The 15,346-nt window shown below is 48.3% G+C and overlaps 1 protein-coding gene across 1 annotated transcript in view; it reads left to right on the top strand.

Annotated features, from left to right (window-relative positions):
- ITGB3 (integrin subunit beta 3) overlaps nt 1–15,346 on the top strand; it is a 57,763-nt gene that overhangs the window by 16,884 nt on the left and 25,533 nt on the right. The window contains 4 exon segments of the mRNA NM_214002.1: nt 891–976; nt 10,905–11,100; nt 12,679–12,931; nt 14,424–14,586. Coding sequence (NP_999167.1) covers nt 891–976; nt 10,905–11,100; nt 12,679–12,931; nt 14,424–14,586 — 698 coding nt within the window.

Genomic DNA, 15,346 nt, shown 5'->3' with positions numbered 1-15,346 from the left:
TCTCAGGGCTTTTTTCATCCTTCTGATGGTCTCTGACCCGCCCTCCAGCTTTTTCTCTGTCCTTTGTCAGGATGAAGTCTCTTCCCATTTGTGTGGCATTTTGTCATGTGCCCAATGCTTTTCCTTTACTCTACTGCATTCTTTGCACAGATCCTGTGAGATAGGTGTTATCACTTCATAGAGGTTAAGTGAGTTGCCCAAGATGGTGACATGCCTAATGAGAAGAGCATTCAGAATTCAAATACAGGCCTTCCCACCTCTGATTCCACCTTCTTCCATCTCATGTCAGTCGACTTTTTCTAGTATCTGCAGTTCTCCCTGATGCATTCTACACTGGGATCCCAAGATATATGTATTGGGAAGCTTGAGGGGGTTTTAGAAGATTTGCGTTCCCCTGGCAGGCCAGTGGGACAATGCCATGGCAGTCATTTCCTTATCCTCCCCACCCCCCCCATATTTAGGTTGTGAGTTAATGTTAGTGCCTCCTGGCCCTGTTAAGTCACTGGAATAATTGGAGAGATGGCCTCAGCTTTTCATTTGTACAAATGCAGGTGCCATATCCGTTGTTAAGTTGAAGTCTTCCCATGAGTTGTGATCTGGCACTTGTGTCCCTGGCTCTGTCTTACTCCCTCACTTGCCCTCACAGTGGCCTCATCATTTGAAGGCAGGGATGAATTTCTCCCACCTTCTTCCTTCTCCTTGTCCCTTACCAAACAGCCTGTGTTTGGTAAATGTCTATGGGATGGTTAAGGTGTGTTTGTGCCCAAAATGTTTGTGGGATGGTAAGGTGTGTAAGCCTGGGCACTTGGGAAGCATTGGGGAAGGATGGGGCAGACCAGTTACTTCATCAAGTCACATCACATGCAAATGCCTCTGTCTCTCTGTTGCAGGGCCCAACATCTGTGCCACACGAGGTGTGAGCTCCTGCCAGCAATGTCTGGCTGTGAGTCCCATGTGTGCCTGGTGCTCAGATGAGGTAAGGAGCAGATATCTGACTGTATTTCTTCTCCAGCCATAGCTGCTTTTGTGTAGATATGGACCCCTGGGGGTTTCTCCTCCCTCCTAAGTACATAAATCCCTTGTCCCCTCTGAGCAAAACTAGAGAGAAGCCTTCTCACTGATGGATGTCCAAGGGAGCTGTCATGGGTTTTTGCTGGGAATGTTAGCCAGAGTGTACCCCGCGTGGCTCTGGCCTTCAGCCATTTATTCGGGCCTCCTGGCCTCCCTGTAGCTGTTACTACCCTTTACCACACTGTGTTTGCTTTTTGTTGGAGTATAGCACCCTGGAAAGCAGGGCCTTCGGTCTCAAAAACAGAAGTGGGGTGGGTTATAGGTACAGAGGGGATGCTGGCTTATGAACATTCCAGAACTTTTTGTTTTTTGGTCTTTCTGTCTTTTAGGGCTGCACCCGCAGCATCTGGAGGTTCCCAGGCTAGGGGTCCAATTGGAACTGCAGCTACTGGCCTACGCCACAGCCACAGCAACCCTGGATCCTTAACCCACTGAGCGAGGCCAGGAATCAAACCCACATCCTCATGGATATTAGTCAGGTTGGATTATCACTGAGCCATGATAGGAACTCCCCAGATTTTAGAAAGGTGAATAGAAGAGGGAGCTTGCAGTTGTGTAGGGGGGTGCTGCTTAGTCAGAGGGTCTTCGTGGTTCCTAGTTGCATCTGTTTTTGCTGCGCCATGTCGGAAACTCTTTTTCTCCTTTCCTGTCTGATGATTGGCCCTCCATGCCTTTGCCTTTTCCTCCCCCTTTCTTCTCTTTCCTTCCCTCTCCTGGAAAGGTGTCAATGAGAGAGGGCGTGGGGCCAATTTGGTGAGGCTGGGAGGGTGACAGGAAGGGGTTAGCTGTGTCTAGGCAGAGGATTTGTTGTGTCTGGGGCCCTAGGGAATGAGTGTGTCTGAGGGAATGGCTAAATTTGTGGCTAGGATGGGAATCTGGAGCTGGCAAGAGCTGGAGCGGGGGGCAGGGGGGTGGTGAGTGTGGTGTGACCGGAGAGGTTCCAGTGATTACAGAGTCTGAGGCTGAGTCATCGGCCTGGCTCCCCAACAGGTGGTTACCTGAACTCCTGGCCTGGCTGTGTGTCAGCCACCTGAGGTGCTCTTGCCGTCATGACAGTATGTCCCGCCCTCTGCAGCTCTAAGGCTGCTCTAACCCAGGCCCTCTTCGTTCTCTCAGTGTGCTTCTCTTCCCAATCTGCTGAGTTTCCTAAAAAGGCAACCTCCCTGGCAGGCTGGTGGGGGTGGGGGCAGCGGGAGCTGGGAGGCTGTGTTTATCCCTCAAGGAGAGGACTGCACAGGCCAGCCCCATACACTGCTTTGGCCCCTGTGCAGTTTAGCACGAGAACTGCTTCCAGAAGCAGCTGCCCAACATCTGGGCCACACTGACTTCATTTAGCAAATGAAAGATTCCCTGGGGCTGGGAGTAGGGGGCCGGTTGGGTGAGTCCTTCCCCTCCACCCCCGCAGGTTCTCCACCCCTCTGGGCTGAGCTGGCTGCCCCTGTGTGATGTGGCCTCCTCCTTTCTCATTTGCCGCCTCCTCCTTCCCTGGTCCCCATCATGGTATTATTAAGCTTCTTTTACAGGGAAGTTGGAATTCTGCAGCTGAATCCTTGAAGAAAGGAGAGCTAGATGGGGAGGGTGCCTCATTGGACTGGAGGGCCTGTAGCTGGCTGGAGCAGAGGGGTAGCCAGGGGAGAAGCCCTGGCATCGCTCAGAGCAGGCTGACCCCTCTTCCTTCCCCCCTTTTCAATCCAAAGCAAGAGAAAATGGAGACAACTATGATTCAGAGGAATCTGGGGAAAAATAAAACATATTCTGGGAGTGTCTGTCACCTCTGTTGATCTGCATAGCTGCCCAGCAGCCCCGCGGCCGCAGTGTATCAGCTCTAGCGACAGCCCTGTGGCTGTAGTATACCAGCTCCAGCAGCTCTGTGCCTGCAGTGTATCAGCTCTTTTACCCGAGAAGAAACCAAGCGAGCACTCGCGGAGAGTTGGAGAACTCAGGTTTATTATGCTGGCAGGCTCAGAGGAGATAGCTTTCCGGAGTCTGAGCCCCAAAGAAGGGTGTCACAGGCTTTTATGGGCTAGCTCTTCTGGGTGCACGCTTGGCGGACTGGAGTGAGGTCAGGCAAGGTAGTGGATGTGGAAGCAAGTTTACAGATGCAGATGCGTGGGGGAGGGGTGGTTAGGGACACTTGGCTGGACCTTGCTTAGTCATCGTGGCCAGGAGTCTCCTTTCTACCTTTTTTTCAGGACATTTTCCCCTACATAGGGACAAACTATGTAACTGAGGTATGCTGAGGCCTGACCAAACAAAGCCCTCAGCCCTTAGCTTAGTGTCTAGATTTTGAAGATGTAGACTACTTATGGTTGGCCATGGTGAATTTTGTCCCCCAGGGCTGACCAAAGTGGGAAGGGGGAAGAAGTGTGGTGCGGGGCAAGGTACAGGGTCAAATCAAAGTACAGTGTAGAACTAGCCTAGGGATGTGGGCGGGGAGAGGGGAGAAGTCAGAGAAAAGTGGGCTGGCCTGGGACAAAAGAAAACTAATTGGGGGAGGTAGATGGTCCAAAAAGATTTTCTCTGGGGGTTTGGAATTTAATCAGGAAAGTGGTTTTTTTGTTTGTTTGTTCTTGTTTGTTGGTTGACAAAGTCAGAGTTATTGCTCTGGGTTAAATCAGTGGAGATGGGACCTAGAGAGGGGGAGGGGGACACAGGAAGTTGGTGAAGCATCCTCCTGGCCATGACTGAGTTCTCAGCACCCTGAGTTCTCAGCACCCTGGGAAAGCGGGGGAGGCCACGGGTTTAGTGAATGACTATTACTGTTCCTGAAGGAGGAGGGGAGGAAGGTGGGGGGAGATAGCAAAGGAGATGGCAAGGGGCAGCATGTCAACCCGGGGAGCAATGGGAGGTGGGAATCCGGGGCTGTAACCTGAACACGACTGCAGTATTTTTTTTCCTTGAGGGCTTCCCCTGCACTGACCAAGTTTAACTGCTGAAAGTATCTTGGCTGTTGACTTAAAAAAAAACCCAAATGAACCGTTGGGGCCATTTTGTTTGTGATTTGTTGAATAATCAACCCTGGAGAGGCCTCTGCTTCTGCCTCGCCTACCTTGGCTGACAGGCGGGGTTGGCAGTGCCTGGAAAAACAACTGGTTGGGCTCAGCTTTCCCGGGGTCCTCCAGGACTGCAGCTCTGGGTGTGGACAGCAAGCCCTTGGCTGGGTAATGGGAAAACATAGCCAACATGGATGAGTGCAGGACTCTGGGCTCATCTGCATAGGGTGTGTTCTTGGGGGTCTGGATACCGATACGGGTTGGGGTGGAGTGCTGCCAATGGCTTGTGAATCTAGCAGAGGGGCTGGCCCCACACAGAGATTCAACATGGGGGCTTGGCCTCAGTGGCATCCTGTTAGAATCTAGAACTTTCCCAATTTGCCTGCGGCTAAGAATCACCTAGGGTGCTTGTTAAATATGAAGGCTCCCAGGATGGACCCTGAACCTGTTAACTCAGATGGGTTGTTATCATAACAAGTTTGGCAAATACTGCTCATTGAAGGGGCTTATCGTTGGGTTCATGGAGGAGGTGGAATTAAGGGGTGCCAGGTGCAATACAGGACACCCAGTCAAATTTGAATTAACAAATACTTTTTAGTGTGTGTCCCCAATATTTACCAAATTTGGCAACCCTAAAGTAGAGGGGAATCCTAGGAATTCTGAAGTCCTAGGTGCATCTGGCAAGGTGGACCCACTCACACTCAACCTGACATCTGAGGATGAAAGGAGAAGAGTGGGTTTGGGTCTGACAAAGAGGAAGAGGCCAATAGGACTCATGTCTCACGTTTTTCTCTATATCTGTAGGGGGTAGGGTTAGGCCACTATTTCATTCCTTTTTAGTCACTAACATAGTTTCATTCTCATTTTTCTGATGCTTTTTCTTTCTATTTTTTAAATCTGGGGGATAAGTGCTCATCTTGAGAGCTTTGCTCCAATATGTTATTGTTAAAAACAAGAAAGGGGAGTTCCTGTTGTGGCCCAGTGGTTAACGAATCCGACTAGGAACCATGAGGTTGTGGGTTCGATCCCTGGCCTTGCTCAGTGGGTTAAGGATCTGGCGTTGCCATGAGCTGTGGTGTAGGTTGCAGATGCGGCTCGGATCCCATGTCGCTATGGCTCTGGCATAGGCCAGTGGCTACCGCTCCGATTCGACCCCTAGCCTGGGAACCTCCATATGCCGCGGGAGCGGCCCAAGAAATGGCAAAAAGACCAAAAAAAAAAAAAAAAAAAGAAGAAAAAAAAAAGAAAGGATAATATTGAGAGTGCTCCTCCCCCTGTGAACAATGGAGTACAAATATCAATAACCATAAACTAAAATGTTTTCATTTTCTTCTTCTTTTTGTCTCCTCCTCACTTTTCTCTCTGTATGTTCAAGTGATTTCTTGACTTCACTGGATGTCAGTCAAGAGAACAGTGTCTGAAGTTCCTGTCATGGCTCAGCAGTTAACGAACCTGACTAGCATCCATGAGGACGCAGGTTCGATCCCTGGCCTTGTTCAGTGGGTTAAGGATCTGGTGTTGCTATGAGTTGTCACTGTGGTGTAGGCCAGTGGCTACAACTCCAATTGGACCCCTAGCCTGGGAACCTCCATATGCCGCTAGTGCAACCCTAAAAAGACAGAAAAAAAAAAAAAAAGAAGAAGAAGAAGAAGTCAAGAGAACAATGTTGATTTATTTGGGTTAAGGGCATCAGTTGGCTTTCTGGGGAAAAACAAGTACCAGGGCATATTGCAACTTGTACTCCAAGAAAAGTCTGTGCCATAATAGTAGTGGTTAGAACGGTCATGGTAGAATCACTTATTTGAATTTGTTCATATCAGATCAAAAGGATTTGAGTGTTTTTGAGATTTTTATGGTTTTTTTTTTGCTTTTTTTAATTTAACTCAATGAATTTTATCATATTTATAGTTGTACAACCATCATCAGAGATTTTTATGTCTTTTTTTTTTTTTTTTTTTTGCCTTTTCTAGGGCCGCTCCCTTGGCATATGGAGGTTCCCAGGCTAGGGGTCGAATCAGAGCTGTATCCGCCAGCCTACGCCAGAGCCATAGCAACGCGGGATCTGAGCCACGTCTGCAACCCACACCACAGCTCACGGCAACACCGGATCCTTAACCACTGAGCAAGGCCAGGGATCGAACCCACAACCTCATGGTTCCTAGTCGGATTCGTTAACCACTGCACCACGATGGGAACTCCAGAGATTTTTATATCTTGAAAGCATTTCCTGTTCACAGGTTTATTTTATCCCATGACCAATCCTGTGAGATAGATAGAATAATGACAGTTATTCCTGCTGTAACTTCCCAGTTTCCAAAACAGGATCAGTGGAGAATGGGACTAAAAGCATGTGTCACTCTCCTGGGAGAGGGAGGGGATCCAGCTCACAGACAGCACGTGGGCTGCAGCCTCTCACCTCTATGCTCCAGCCCTTCTCCTGGGTCTTGGTTATTTTTGCCCTTCTTGTGTAACATCTGGTTTCACTGGGAACTGGAACACTCCCCCACCTCCTTCCAGTTTTATCTCTGAGTGACCTGGACATATTCCTTCTACCTTGTCAGCCGGGTTACTCAGAAAGGGAATGTTGCCCAAGTGTGTTGAGGTCACTGCCTTGGTGTCCTTTGGGGCCAGGAGGCTCTCGGGGGAGCGTGACTGAGGAGTTCCTGACCCCTGATGTCAGAGACCACAGAGGGAGGGAAGTAGATTTTTTTTGTTTCTTAGTGTTTAGATTTCTAAGGAAATTCCTAACAAACCATAAGCGCTGTCAGCAAGGCTTAGCACTTCAAATTCTCCCCTAATAAACACTGCCCCATTAGGAAATGGGGGTCAGGAAACCCCCTCCAAAACATTTCTCTCCCTTCACTGATGCAGCTTGAAGATGACACGATGGCCTTGCTGTTCTCACTGTGTCCTGGTCTCCCCCTTTCTTCTCTCCTTCAGCACCTTTGTCCTGGAAAGAACCAGCTCCTCAGGGCATCTTGGTCCATCCAGTCATTGCCTTTTTTGGAAAGTTTTCTCCCTGGGACTTTGTGGGCAGCTGGAATCAGAGAGGCAGTAGGGACTTTTGTGAGCAAGAAAGAGGCTGCTTCCTGAGGGAGAAGGGTCCAGAGAGATGGGCAGGAGCAGCAAGACTTAGAGCACGAAAACGGCAGATGCTCAGGTTTCCCCTCTGTCGTTCTGTCCCTGGCTGGAGCTAGGGGAGGGGATTTTCATCTTTCTGAGACCTGGAGGAGCTATGACGTCCTGGTGGAATCTTTGGAACCAGGAAGGTTAGATCTCACACACTGCTTCCCATTGCTGATGCCATTTCTCCACCTCATACCCGTGAAGCTGAGATGAGAAAGAAGGAAGTTGCTGGCTTCTGGAAGCTCTTTCTGTGTTTCGCCTGGGTGAGGGTGGTCCTCACGCTGTTAGTCTTTGTCTGTTTAGGCTGCCGTAACAAAAATACCACAGACAGGGTGGTTTAACGACAAACATCTATTTCTCACCGTTCTAGAGGCAGAAAGTCCCTGATCCAGGTACCAGCACACCAGTGTCATAGATGGCCATCTTCTCTGTGTCCTCACATGGGGCCAGGGAGCTCACTGGGGCCTCTTTTTTGTTGGCCTTGCCCATGGCATTCAGAAGTTCCTGGGCCAGGGATTGGACCCATGCCACCGTAGTGACCTGAGCCACAGCAGTGACAACACCGGATTACACTCCTATTCATGAGGGCTTCACCTCTTGACCTAATCAATCCTAACTCGTGATGGCTCCACCATCACCTTGGAGGTTAGGATTTATTCTTTTTCTTTTCTTTTCCTTTATCTTTCTTCCTTCCTTCCTTCCTTCCTTCCTTCCTTCCTTCCTTCCTTTCTTTCTTTCTTTCTTTCTTTCTTTCTTTCTTTCTTTCTTTCTTTCTTTCTTTCTTTCTTTCGTTTGTTCTTTTTAGAGGTTAGGGTTAGGGTTTAATGTATGAATCCTGGCGGGATGCAAACGTTCAGTCTGTAGCACTTTTGGTGTTCATGTTTACATCCACGTGGGGAAGCCCTTGTGTGTATCAGAGGAGGGCTGGGTGGGAGAGGGAGAGGGACTTTGAGCTTTGTGAGGCTACAGAATCCTGGTTTTGAGTGTAAATGGCTTCTTGTAGTCCATCCCTCTCCTGGAAACACGGCTGCACCTGAGGGTCTGAGGAGGCGAAATAGCACTTCTCCTCCCCACACCTCCCGTATCCCCATCTTGCATCCTGTCCCCTCCCTGGGGTATCCCAGGGTGTGGCTCTTCCTGTGACTCTCTTCTTCACACTCCTCCTTCTCTGCCTTTATCCCCACTCTACAGAGAATACAACACAACTTATTTTATGAGGATAATTACGGTCAGGCAATCTAGTCAGCAGCTCACTTCTGCCACTTTTTAGCTCTGTAACTCTGGGCAAATTACTTAACTTCTCCAGACCTTCGATATCTTACTTTAAGACTGGGCTCCTTGGGAGTTCCTGTCATGGCGCAGTGGTTAATGAATCCGACTAGGAACCATGAGGTTGCGGGTTCGGTCCCTGCCCCTGCTCAGTGGGTTAACGATGCGGCGTTGCCGTGAGCTGTGGTGTAGGTTGCAGATGCGGCTCGGATCCCGAGTTGCTGTGACTCCGGCATCGGCCAGTGGCTACAGCTCCGATCCGACCCCTAGCCTGGGAACCTCCATATGCCGCGGGAGCGGCCCAAGGAAATAGCAAAAAAAAAAAAAAAAAAAAAAAAGACTGGGCTCCTTGGACTTCTTGTGTGGCTCACAACAAGATTGAGCTCCTCATTTGTGAAACCTTCTGTCTCAGGTTTGTTACTTGTAAAATAATAATAGTTTCAGCATTACAGAACTATAATCAGGAGGATTGTAATAATCCATGTCAAGTGCTTATTATCGTGCCTGGCATGCAGTAAGTACTCAATAAATGTTAACACTAGTTGTTCTGGGATATTGGTGTGGGTTATTCAGCTGACTTCCAGAAGTGGTTGTGAGAGGGAGGTGGGTAGGGATGCAGGGGGTTGTGGGGTCGAAGGCCTAGATATTGTGAAATAGGTCCAGGGAGGGGTTTTCTAGCTTTCCAGGCTAAGTTTGCTGAATGTCAGAGCAGGAAGGGACTGACCAAAAATGCCATGTCATCTAACCCCTTTACTGAACAGCTGAGGACACTGAGACTCAGTGGAGTGAGATGACTTATTTGAAGTCATAGGCTTGTTCGTAGCAGACTTAGGATTGAACCTGTTTCCTGAGTTGCAGTGTTCTTTCCAGTGCAGCATGTCCCCTATTCGATACTCAGGTGTAAACACACACACAGAGCTCCAGAGGGCTGAGGGATACACGTCAGGGTGTTTGGAGGAGAGCTCCATCTGCCCTTTGGCCAGAGTGAGGGAGGAAGCTGAGAGTGAGAGGACTGGCTCTGGTCAGTGGCCTGACATCATAGGATTTGTCCAAGCTTGTGAAGTTTGTTCATAATTTATAATTATCCAGGAACTATTCATGGAACATATCCCAATAATTACTAACATTTACTGAGCACTTACTTCATGTGGGTGCCCTGCTATGTGTTTTACATGCACTGTCTTGTGTGGTCCTACAGAACATCTCTGTGAAGGTGGGGCTGCTATTGTTTTCATGTTATAGATGGGAAAATGGGGCCCGGAGAGTTTAGGTGACTCACCCTAGTAACTAAGGCTGAGATGTAGTCTCAGCTGATCTGAGCTTTTAGCCCCTACTCTCTGCTGCCTCCCCGTATTCCCCCCCCCCCCATCACCTTTGGGTCAGTCTCCGTTGGGTGCTGGGAATAGAGAGGAAATAAGGTACACATAGTCCCTGCCCTCATAGATCTCACACCCTAGCCAGTGTCTTAACACAGCAGCTTCCAAACTGCTTTGATCCTAACCAGCAGAAAGAAATACATTGTGGGAGTTCCCCTCTGGCTCAGTGGGTTAAGGATCTGGCATTGTCACTGCTGTGGCTTGGGTCACTGCTGTGGTGCGGATTTGGTCCCTGGCCTGGGAAGTTTCATATGCTGTGGGCGTGGCAAAAAAAAATTACATCATGTATCGTCATTTATTATTCATAAGTATGCCCTTAATCCCCAATCTAAAAACCTTTCACAAAACAATTTTTAGTTTTGCTAGTTATATACACTGATACTTTCTATTTTGTCTTTTTTTTTTTTTTTCTTTTGCCATTTCTTGGGCCATTCCTGCGACATATGGAGGTTCCCGGGCTAGGGGTCTCCTCGGAACTGTAGCCGCCGGCCTACAGCAGAGCCACAGCAACTCGGGATCTGAGCCACTTCTGCGACCTACACCACAGCTCACGGCAATGCCAGATCCTTAACCCACTGAGCAAGGGCAGGGATCGAACCCGCAACCTCATGGTTCCTAGTCGGATTCGTTAACCACTGAGCCACGTCGGGAACTCCTGATACTTTCTATTTTGTTATGTTGCATTTTATTTAATACATTGATGACGCACTGCATTAATGATGACACATTAACACATTGAGACCCACTATACTGATCTTTGGCACCCATGGGTGGGTTACATTTTGCAGTTTGAAAAACACTGGTTCAACAGGCCTCTTATGTACTGGCCATCTTCCTACCTAACAATCCATAAATGGCACTCATCCAATCTTTCCGACGCCTCAGTTTGCCCATTCTGTACAACAGGCCTGCAGACTACCTTAGGAAGGACCACACGAGTTCTTTTATGTTGGTTTAGCTCCAAAGTGCTGGGTAAACTCTAGGCTGTTTGGCGGTGGCAGAGCCCGCAGGAAGTAGAGAGCAACCACAGCTCTGACCATGGGGCTTCCCTTGGGCTCCTGTCTTACAGGATCTGCCTCTGGGCACGCCCCGCTGTAACCTGGAGGAGAATCTGCTGAACGATCACTGTAACCCGAAGTACATTGAGTTCCCCATCAGTGAGGCCAGAATCCTGGAGGCCAGGCCCCTGAGTGACAAGGGCTCTGGAGACAGCTCCCAGATAACTCAAGTCAGCCCCCAGAGGATCTTGCTCCGGCTCCGGCCAGGTAGGGGTCTTGCAGGGTCTTGCATGGAAATGGAGTGGGAAGAGGAGGATGTGGGGAGAAGTGTGGGTGGGAGAATGGAAAAAAAAAAAAAAAGATTTGGGGACCTGAAGACAGAAGATCTGAGTCTGAATCTTGACTCTTCTGTATATTAGCTGTTTGATCTTTGAGCAAGTAACTACCCTTCTAGCTTAATAGCTACTCAGAAATGTTTGTTTCTTTGTCTCCCCAATGCCTGTTTTTTTTTTTTTTTTTTCCTTTTTTGGGCCACACCCAGGCTAGGGGTCAAATCGGAGTTATGGCTGCTTGCCTATACCATAGCCACAGCAACACCTGATCCTTAACCCACTGAGCAAGGCCAGAGATCCAACCAGCATCCTCATGGCTACTGGTCAGATTTCTTTCCACTGTGCCACAATGGGAACTCCCCTCCCCAATGCCTGTTTTACCCAGTGTATAACTTTATATTGGTGCTCAAATGAGGTGTAAGATGAGAGAAGTTTGGAATGAGCAGGGGCTTGCATAGGGGTAGAGAAAATAGGGACAGGAGACCCTCAGAGGAAGGGTTAGGCTAAGAAACAGGCTTTTTGCGGCATTGATTTTTTTTTTTGCCTTTTTTTTCTGGGGCGGGGGGTGCTGCCCCTGTGGCATATGGAGGTTCCCAGTCTAGGAGTCTAACCCGAGCTACAGCTGCTGGCCTACGCCACAGCCACAGCAATGCCAGATCTGAGCCGAGTCTTCGACCTATACCACAGCTCACGGCAATGTGGGATCCTTAACCCACTGAGCGAGGTCGGGGATCGAGCCCACAACCTCATGGTTCCTAGTCGGATTTGTTTCCGCTGTGCCACAACTGGAACTCCTTGAGGCATTTGATTTTGACTTCACAATTAAATCAAGAATTTAAGAATGTACCTTCTACATGCAAGACGTGTTGGGTACAGTGGGATTCAGAGAAGGGAGGGACATAGTTCCTGCTTTTAATAGAGTCTGAAGTGTAGTAGCTGCCGGCATTTCTGTGACTCAGGGTGGTGGACCCTTCAGACCCAGAGGATTAGACAGATGGGGATTTTGAGAGGGTGGCAACGTTTAGAATGGAAAAGGAAAGGTTCAAAATAGGAAGTCAAGGAGCTCCCGCTGTGGCGCAGTGGTTAACGAATCTGACTAGGAACCATGAGGTTGCAGGTTTGATCCCTGGCCTTGCTCAGTGGGTTAAGGATCCGGCGTTGCCGTGAGCTGTGGTGTAGGTCGCAGACAGGGCTCGGATCTGGTGTTGCTGTGGCTGTGGTGTAGGCTGGCAGCAACAGCTCCGATGAGAGAGACCCCCTAGCCTGGGAACCTCCATATGCCATGGGAGCGGCCCTAGAAAAGGCAAAAAGACAGGGAAAAAAAAAAAAAAAAAAAAAAAAAAAAGGAAGTCAAGAGATTGAAAGAGGAATAGAAGTGCAAGGGGAGAGGAGACGGGACCAGGGCTTTCAAGTTTAGTTTGATCAAGAAGTTACTTCATTCCGACTGTGTCCAACTTTACTTAAGTCTTAGAGGGAGAAGAGGAGAAAGAATTAACGTCTTTCTACCTTGCAGATGATTCGAAGAGTTTCTCCGTCCAAGTCCGGCAGGTGGAGGATTACCCTGTGGACATCTACTACTTGATGGACCTGTCTTTCTCTATGAAGGATGATCTGGAGAGCATCCAGAACCTGGGTACCAAGCTGGCTTCCCAGATGCGTAAGCTCACCAGTAACCTGCGGATTGGCTTCGGGGCCTTTGTGGACAAGCCTGTGTCACCTTACATGTACATCTCTCCACCACAGGCCCTCAAAAACCCCTGCTATGAGTAAGTCTCTCCTCTAGAAGCCAGCAAAACATCCTTCCCCTCTGCCCCAGGCAGGTCCAAGTCCTGCTCCCTATTTCTAGTTCTAGAGTGGCTTTGTTGCCTGCCTTCTGGACAAATGATATCTCCTCTCTACCTTGGTCTTCCTGCCTGGCAAGTGCCAACCCATTGATCTAAAATGTTATATTAATAGAGTCTAAGGCTGTTTGGAGACCTAGAAAGAAAAATTCATCAGCTTCTTGGTTTTGGTCATAAATAAAGAGTAGACAAGTGAGAATAGGAGGGAAATGAGATCAAAAGTAGAGAGAAATTTATGGAAAGGTAAATAGAGGAATTACGGTTTCAGAAGGATTGGTTCCACTGTTATTGTCATCACTGTCCTCATTATCAAGACTACGAGGTCTTCAGAGTTAAAATGCAAGGAATTAAGTCCTAGAGGAACATAAAAGGGTGGAAATGAGGGAGTTCCCATTGTGGCTCAACAGATTAAGAACTCAACTAGTATCCATGAAGATGCAGGTTCTATCCCTGGCTTCACTCAGTAGGTTAAAGGATATGGCATTGCCATGAGCTATGGTGTAGTCTGCAGACACGGCTTGGATCCGGTGCTGCTGTAGGCTGGCAGCTGCAGCTCTGATTTAATTCAGCCCCTAGCCTGGGAACTTCCATATGCCACAGCTGTGGCCCTAAAAAGAAAAAAAAGAGTGGAAATAATATTTATTGAATTCTCTAATAGCATAAATTGATGTGTCCCTCTGTTGAGACTTTGGCTTACAACTGAATGGCTTATTTATTTAATTGGCAGAGACTAAGAAAATTCATGGGTTATAATTTTGAATGAGCCTGACAAGGTATGAATTTACTTTGTAGAGTTGGAAGTTATATGGTACCTTCTGTCTGTGTTGTAAGTTTCCCCAGTAAAGATGTCAGCCATCAATTAAACGGATAAACCATTGAGCTGGGGACAGAAATGCTCCTGTTTGGCCCAGATCTATCAGTTTATTGATAGCTCAGGGCCAGTAAGTTATTGCCAAACTTTTACTTAATTGTTGTGTTAATGTTACTTTAAAGAAGTAAGTATGAGGTGATAGCAATATCAACTAGAGCCTCACTCTGATCTAAGATCTTTACATACATTAACCAGTTTAAGCCTCCCAACAACTCTTATGAGATATGTTCTGTCATGTCCTCAATTTTTTAGAGGTTAGGTATAGAGAAGCTTGCATAGGGTCCCATGACTAGTAAGTGAAGGAGCTGGGATTTGAACCCAGGCAATCTGATTCCACAGTTCACTCTCTTATCCTCTGAGCTAGCCAGAAGTAAAGTCAGTGTGATGCTTTAGGTAATTTGAAGGATTTGGAGTCTAAGCTGTCTGGGTAATTGTAGTTGTATAGAGCTGGCCTGGGCAAACCACTCTCCCAATCTGTCCCCCTCTTTTCCCCTCCTACTCCTTTTCCATCAGCTGTCTGCTTAAATGATCTCCTTTCCTCCCTAGTATGAAGACCACCTGTTTGCCCATGTTTGGCTACAAACATGTGCTCACACTAACTGACCAGGTGACCCGTTTCAACGAGGAAGTGAAGAAGCAGAATGTATCACGGAACCGAGATGCTCCAGAGGGTGGCTTTGATGCCATCATGCAGGCTACTGTCTGTGACGTGAGTTTAGAGGGCATGGAGTGCCCAGTGTGATTGGCCCAGATCAAAATGGGGCAGGAAGAGGCTCAACTGTGGGAATGTCTGTGTGAAATAAGAGATAGGAACCAAGCAGAACTTCGTACATTATGAACCAGAAGTTCTGATATGCAGTCTCTGCTTGTATCTGCTCCATGGTGAGAACTGTTATGTTTTGGAACCTTAGTGGTCTCCGATGTTTCCTGAAGAGAGCATCTCCCCACCTTCTCTGGAAGTGTCAAGGCTGGGTTAACTCATCTCAGCAAAGGGGCAGATGTTCAGATGGGATTTTTTTTTTTTTGTCTTTTTGCCATTTCTTGGGCCGCTCCCGCGGCATATGGAGGTTCCCAGGCTAGGGGTCTAATCAGAGCCGTAGCCACCAGCCTATGCCAGAGCCACAGCAACTCGGGATCCGAGCTGCGTCTGTGACCTACACCACAGCTCACAGCAACACCGGATCATTAACCCACTGAGCAAGGGCAGGGACTGAACCTGCAACCTCATGGTTCCTAGTTGGATTCATTAACCACTGCGCCACAATGGGAACTCCCAGATGGGATTTTTTTCCTAGCCTAGCCCTGCTCTGCAGATGCAGGTGGGTTTCTAGATGGGCCATGTAATTATCATTGAAAAAGTTATATTTGGGAATTCCCTGGTGGTGCAACCAGTTAAGGATATGGTGTTGTCACTGATGTGGCTCGGATTGCAGAGATCTCTGGCCCAGGAACTTCCATGTGCCACAGGC

Source organism: Sus scrofa, chromosome 12, assembly GCF_000003025.6.
Source record: "Sus scrofa isolate TJ Tabasco breed Duroc chromosome 12, Sscrofa11.1, whole genome shotgun sequence".
Taxonomy (NCBI): Eukaryota; Metazoa; Chordata; class Mammalia; order Artiodactyla; family Suidae; genus Sus; species Sus scrofa.
The sequence above is the reverse complement of the archived record's forward strand: the minus strand, read 5'-3'. Positions and strand labels throughout refer to the sequence as shown.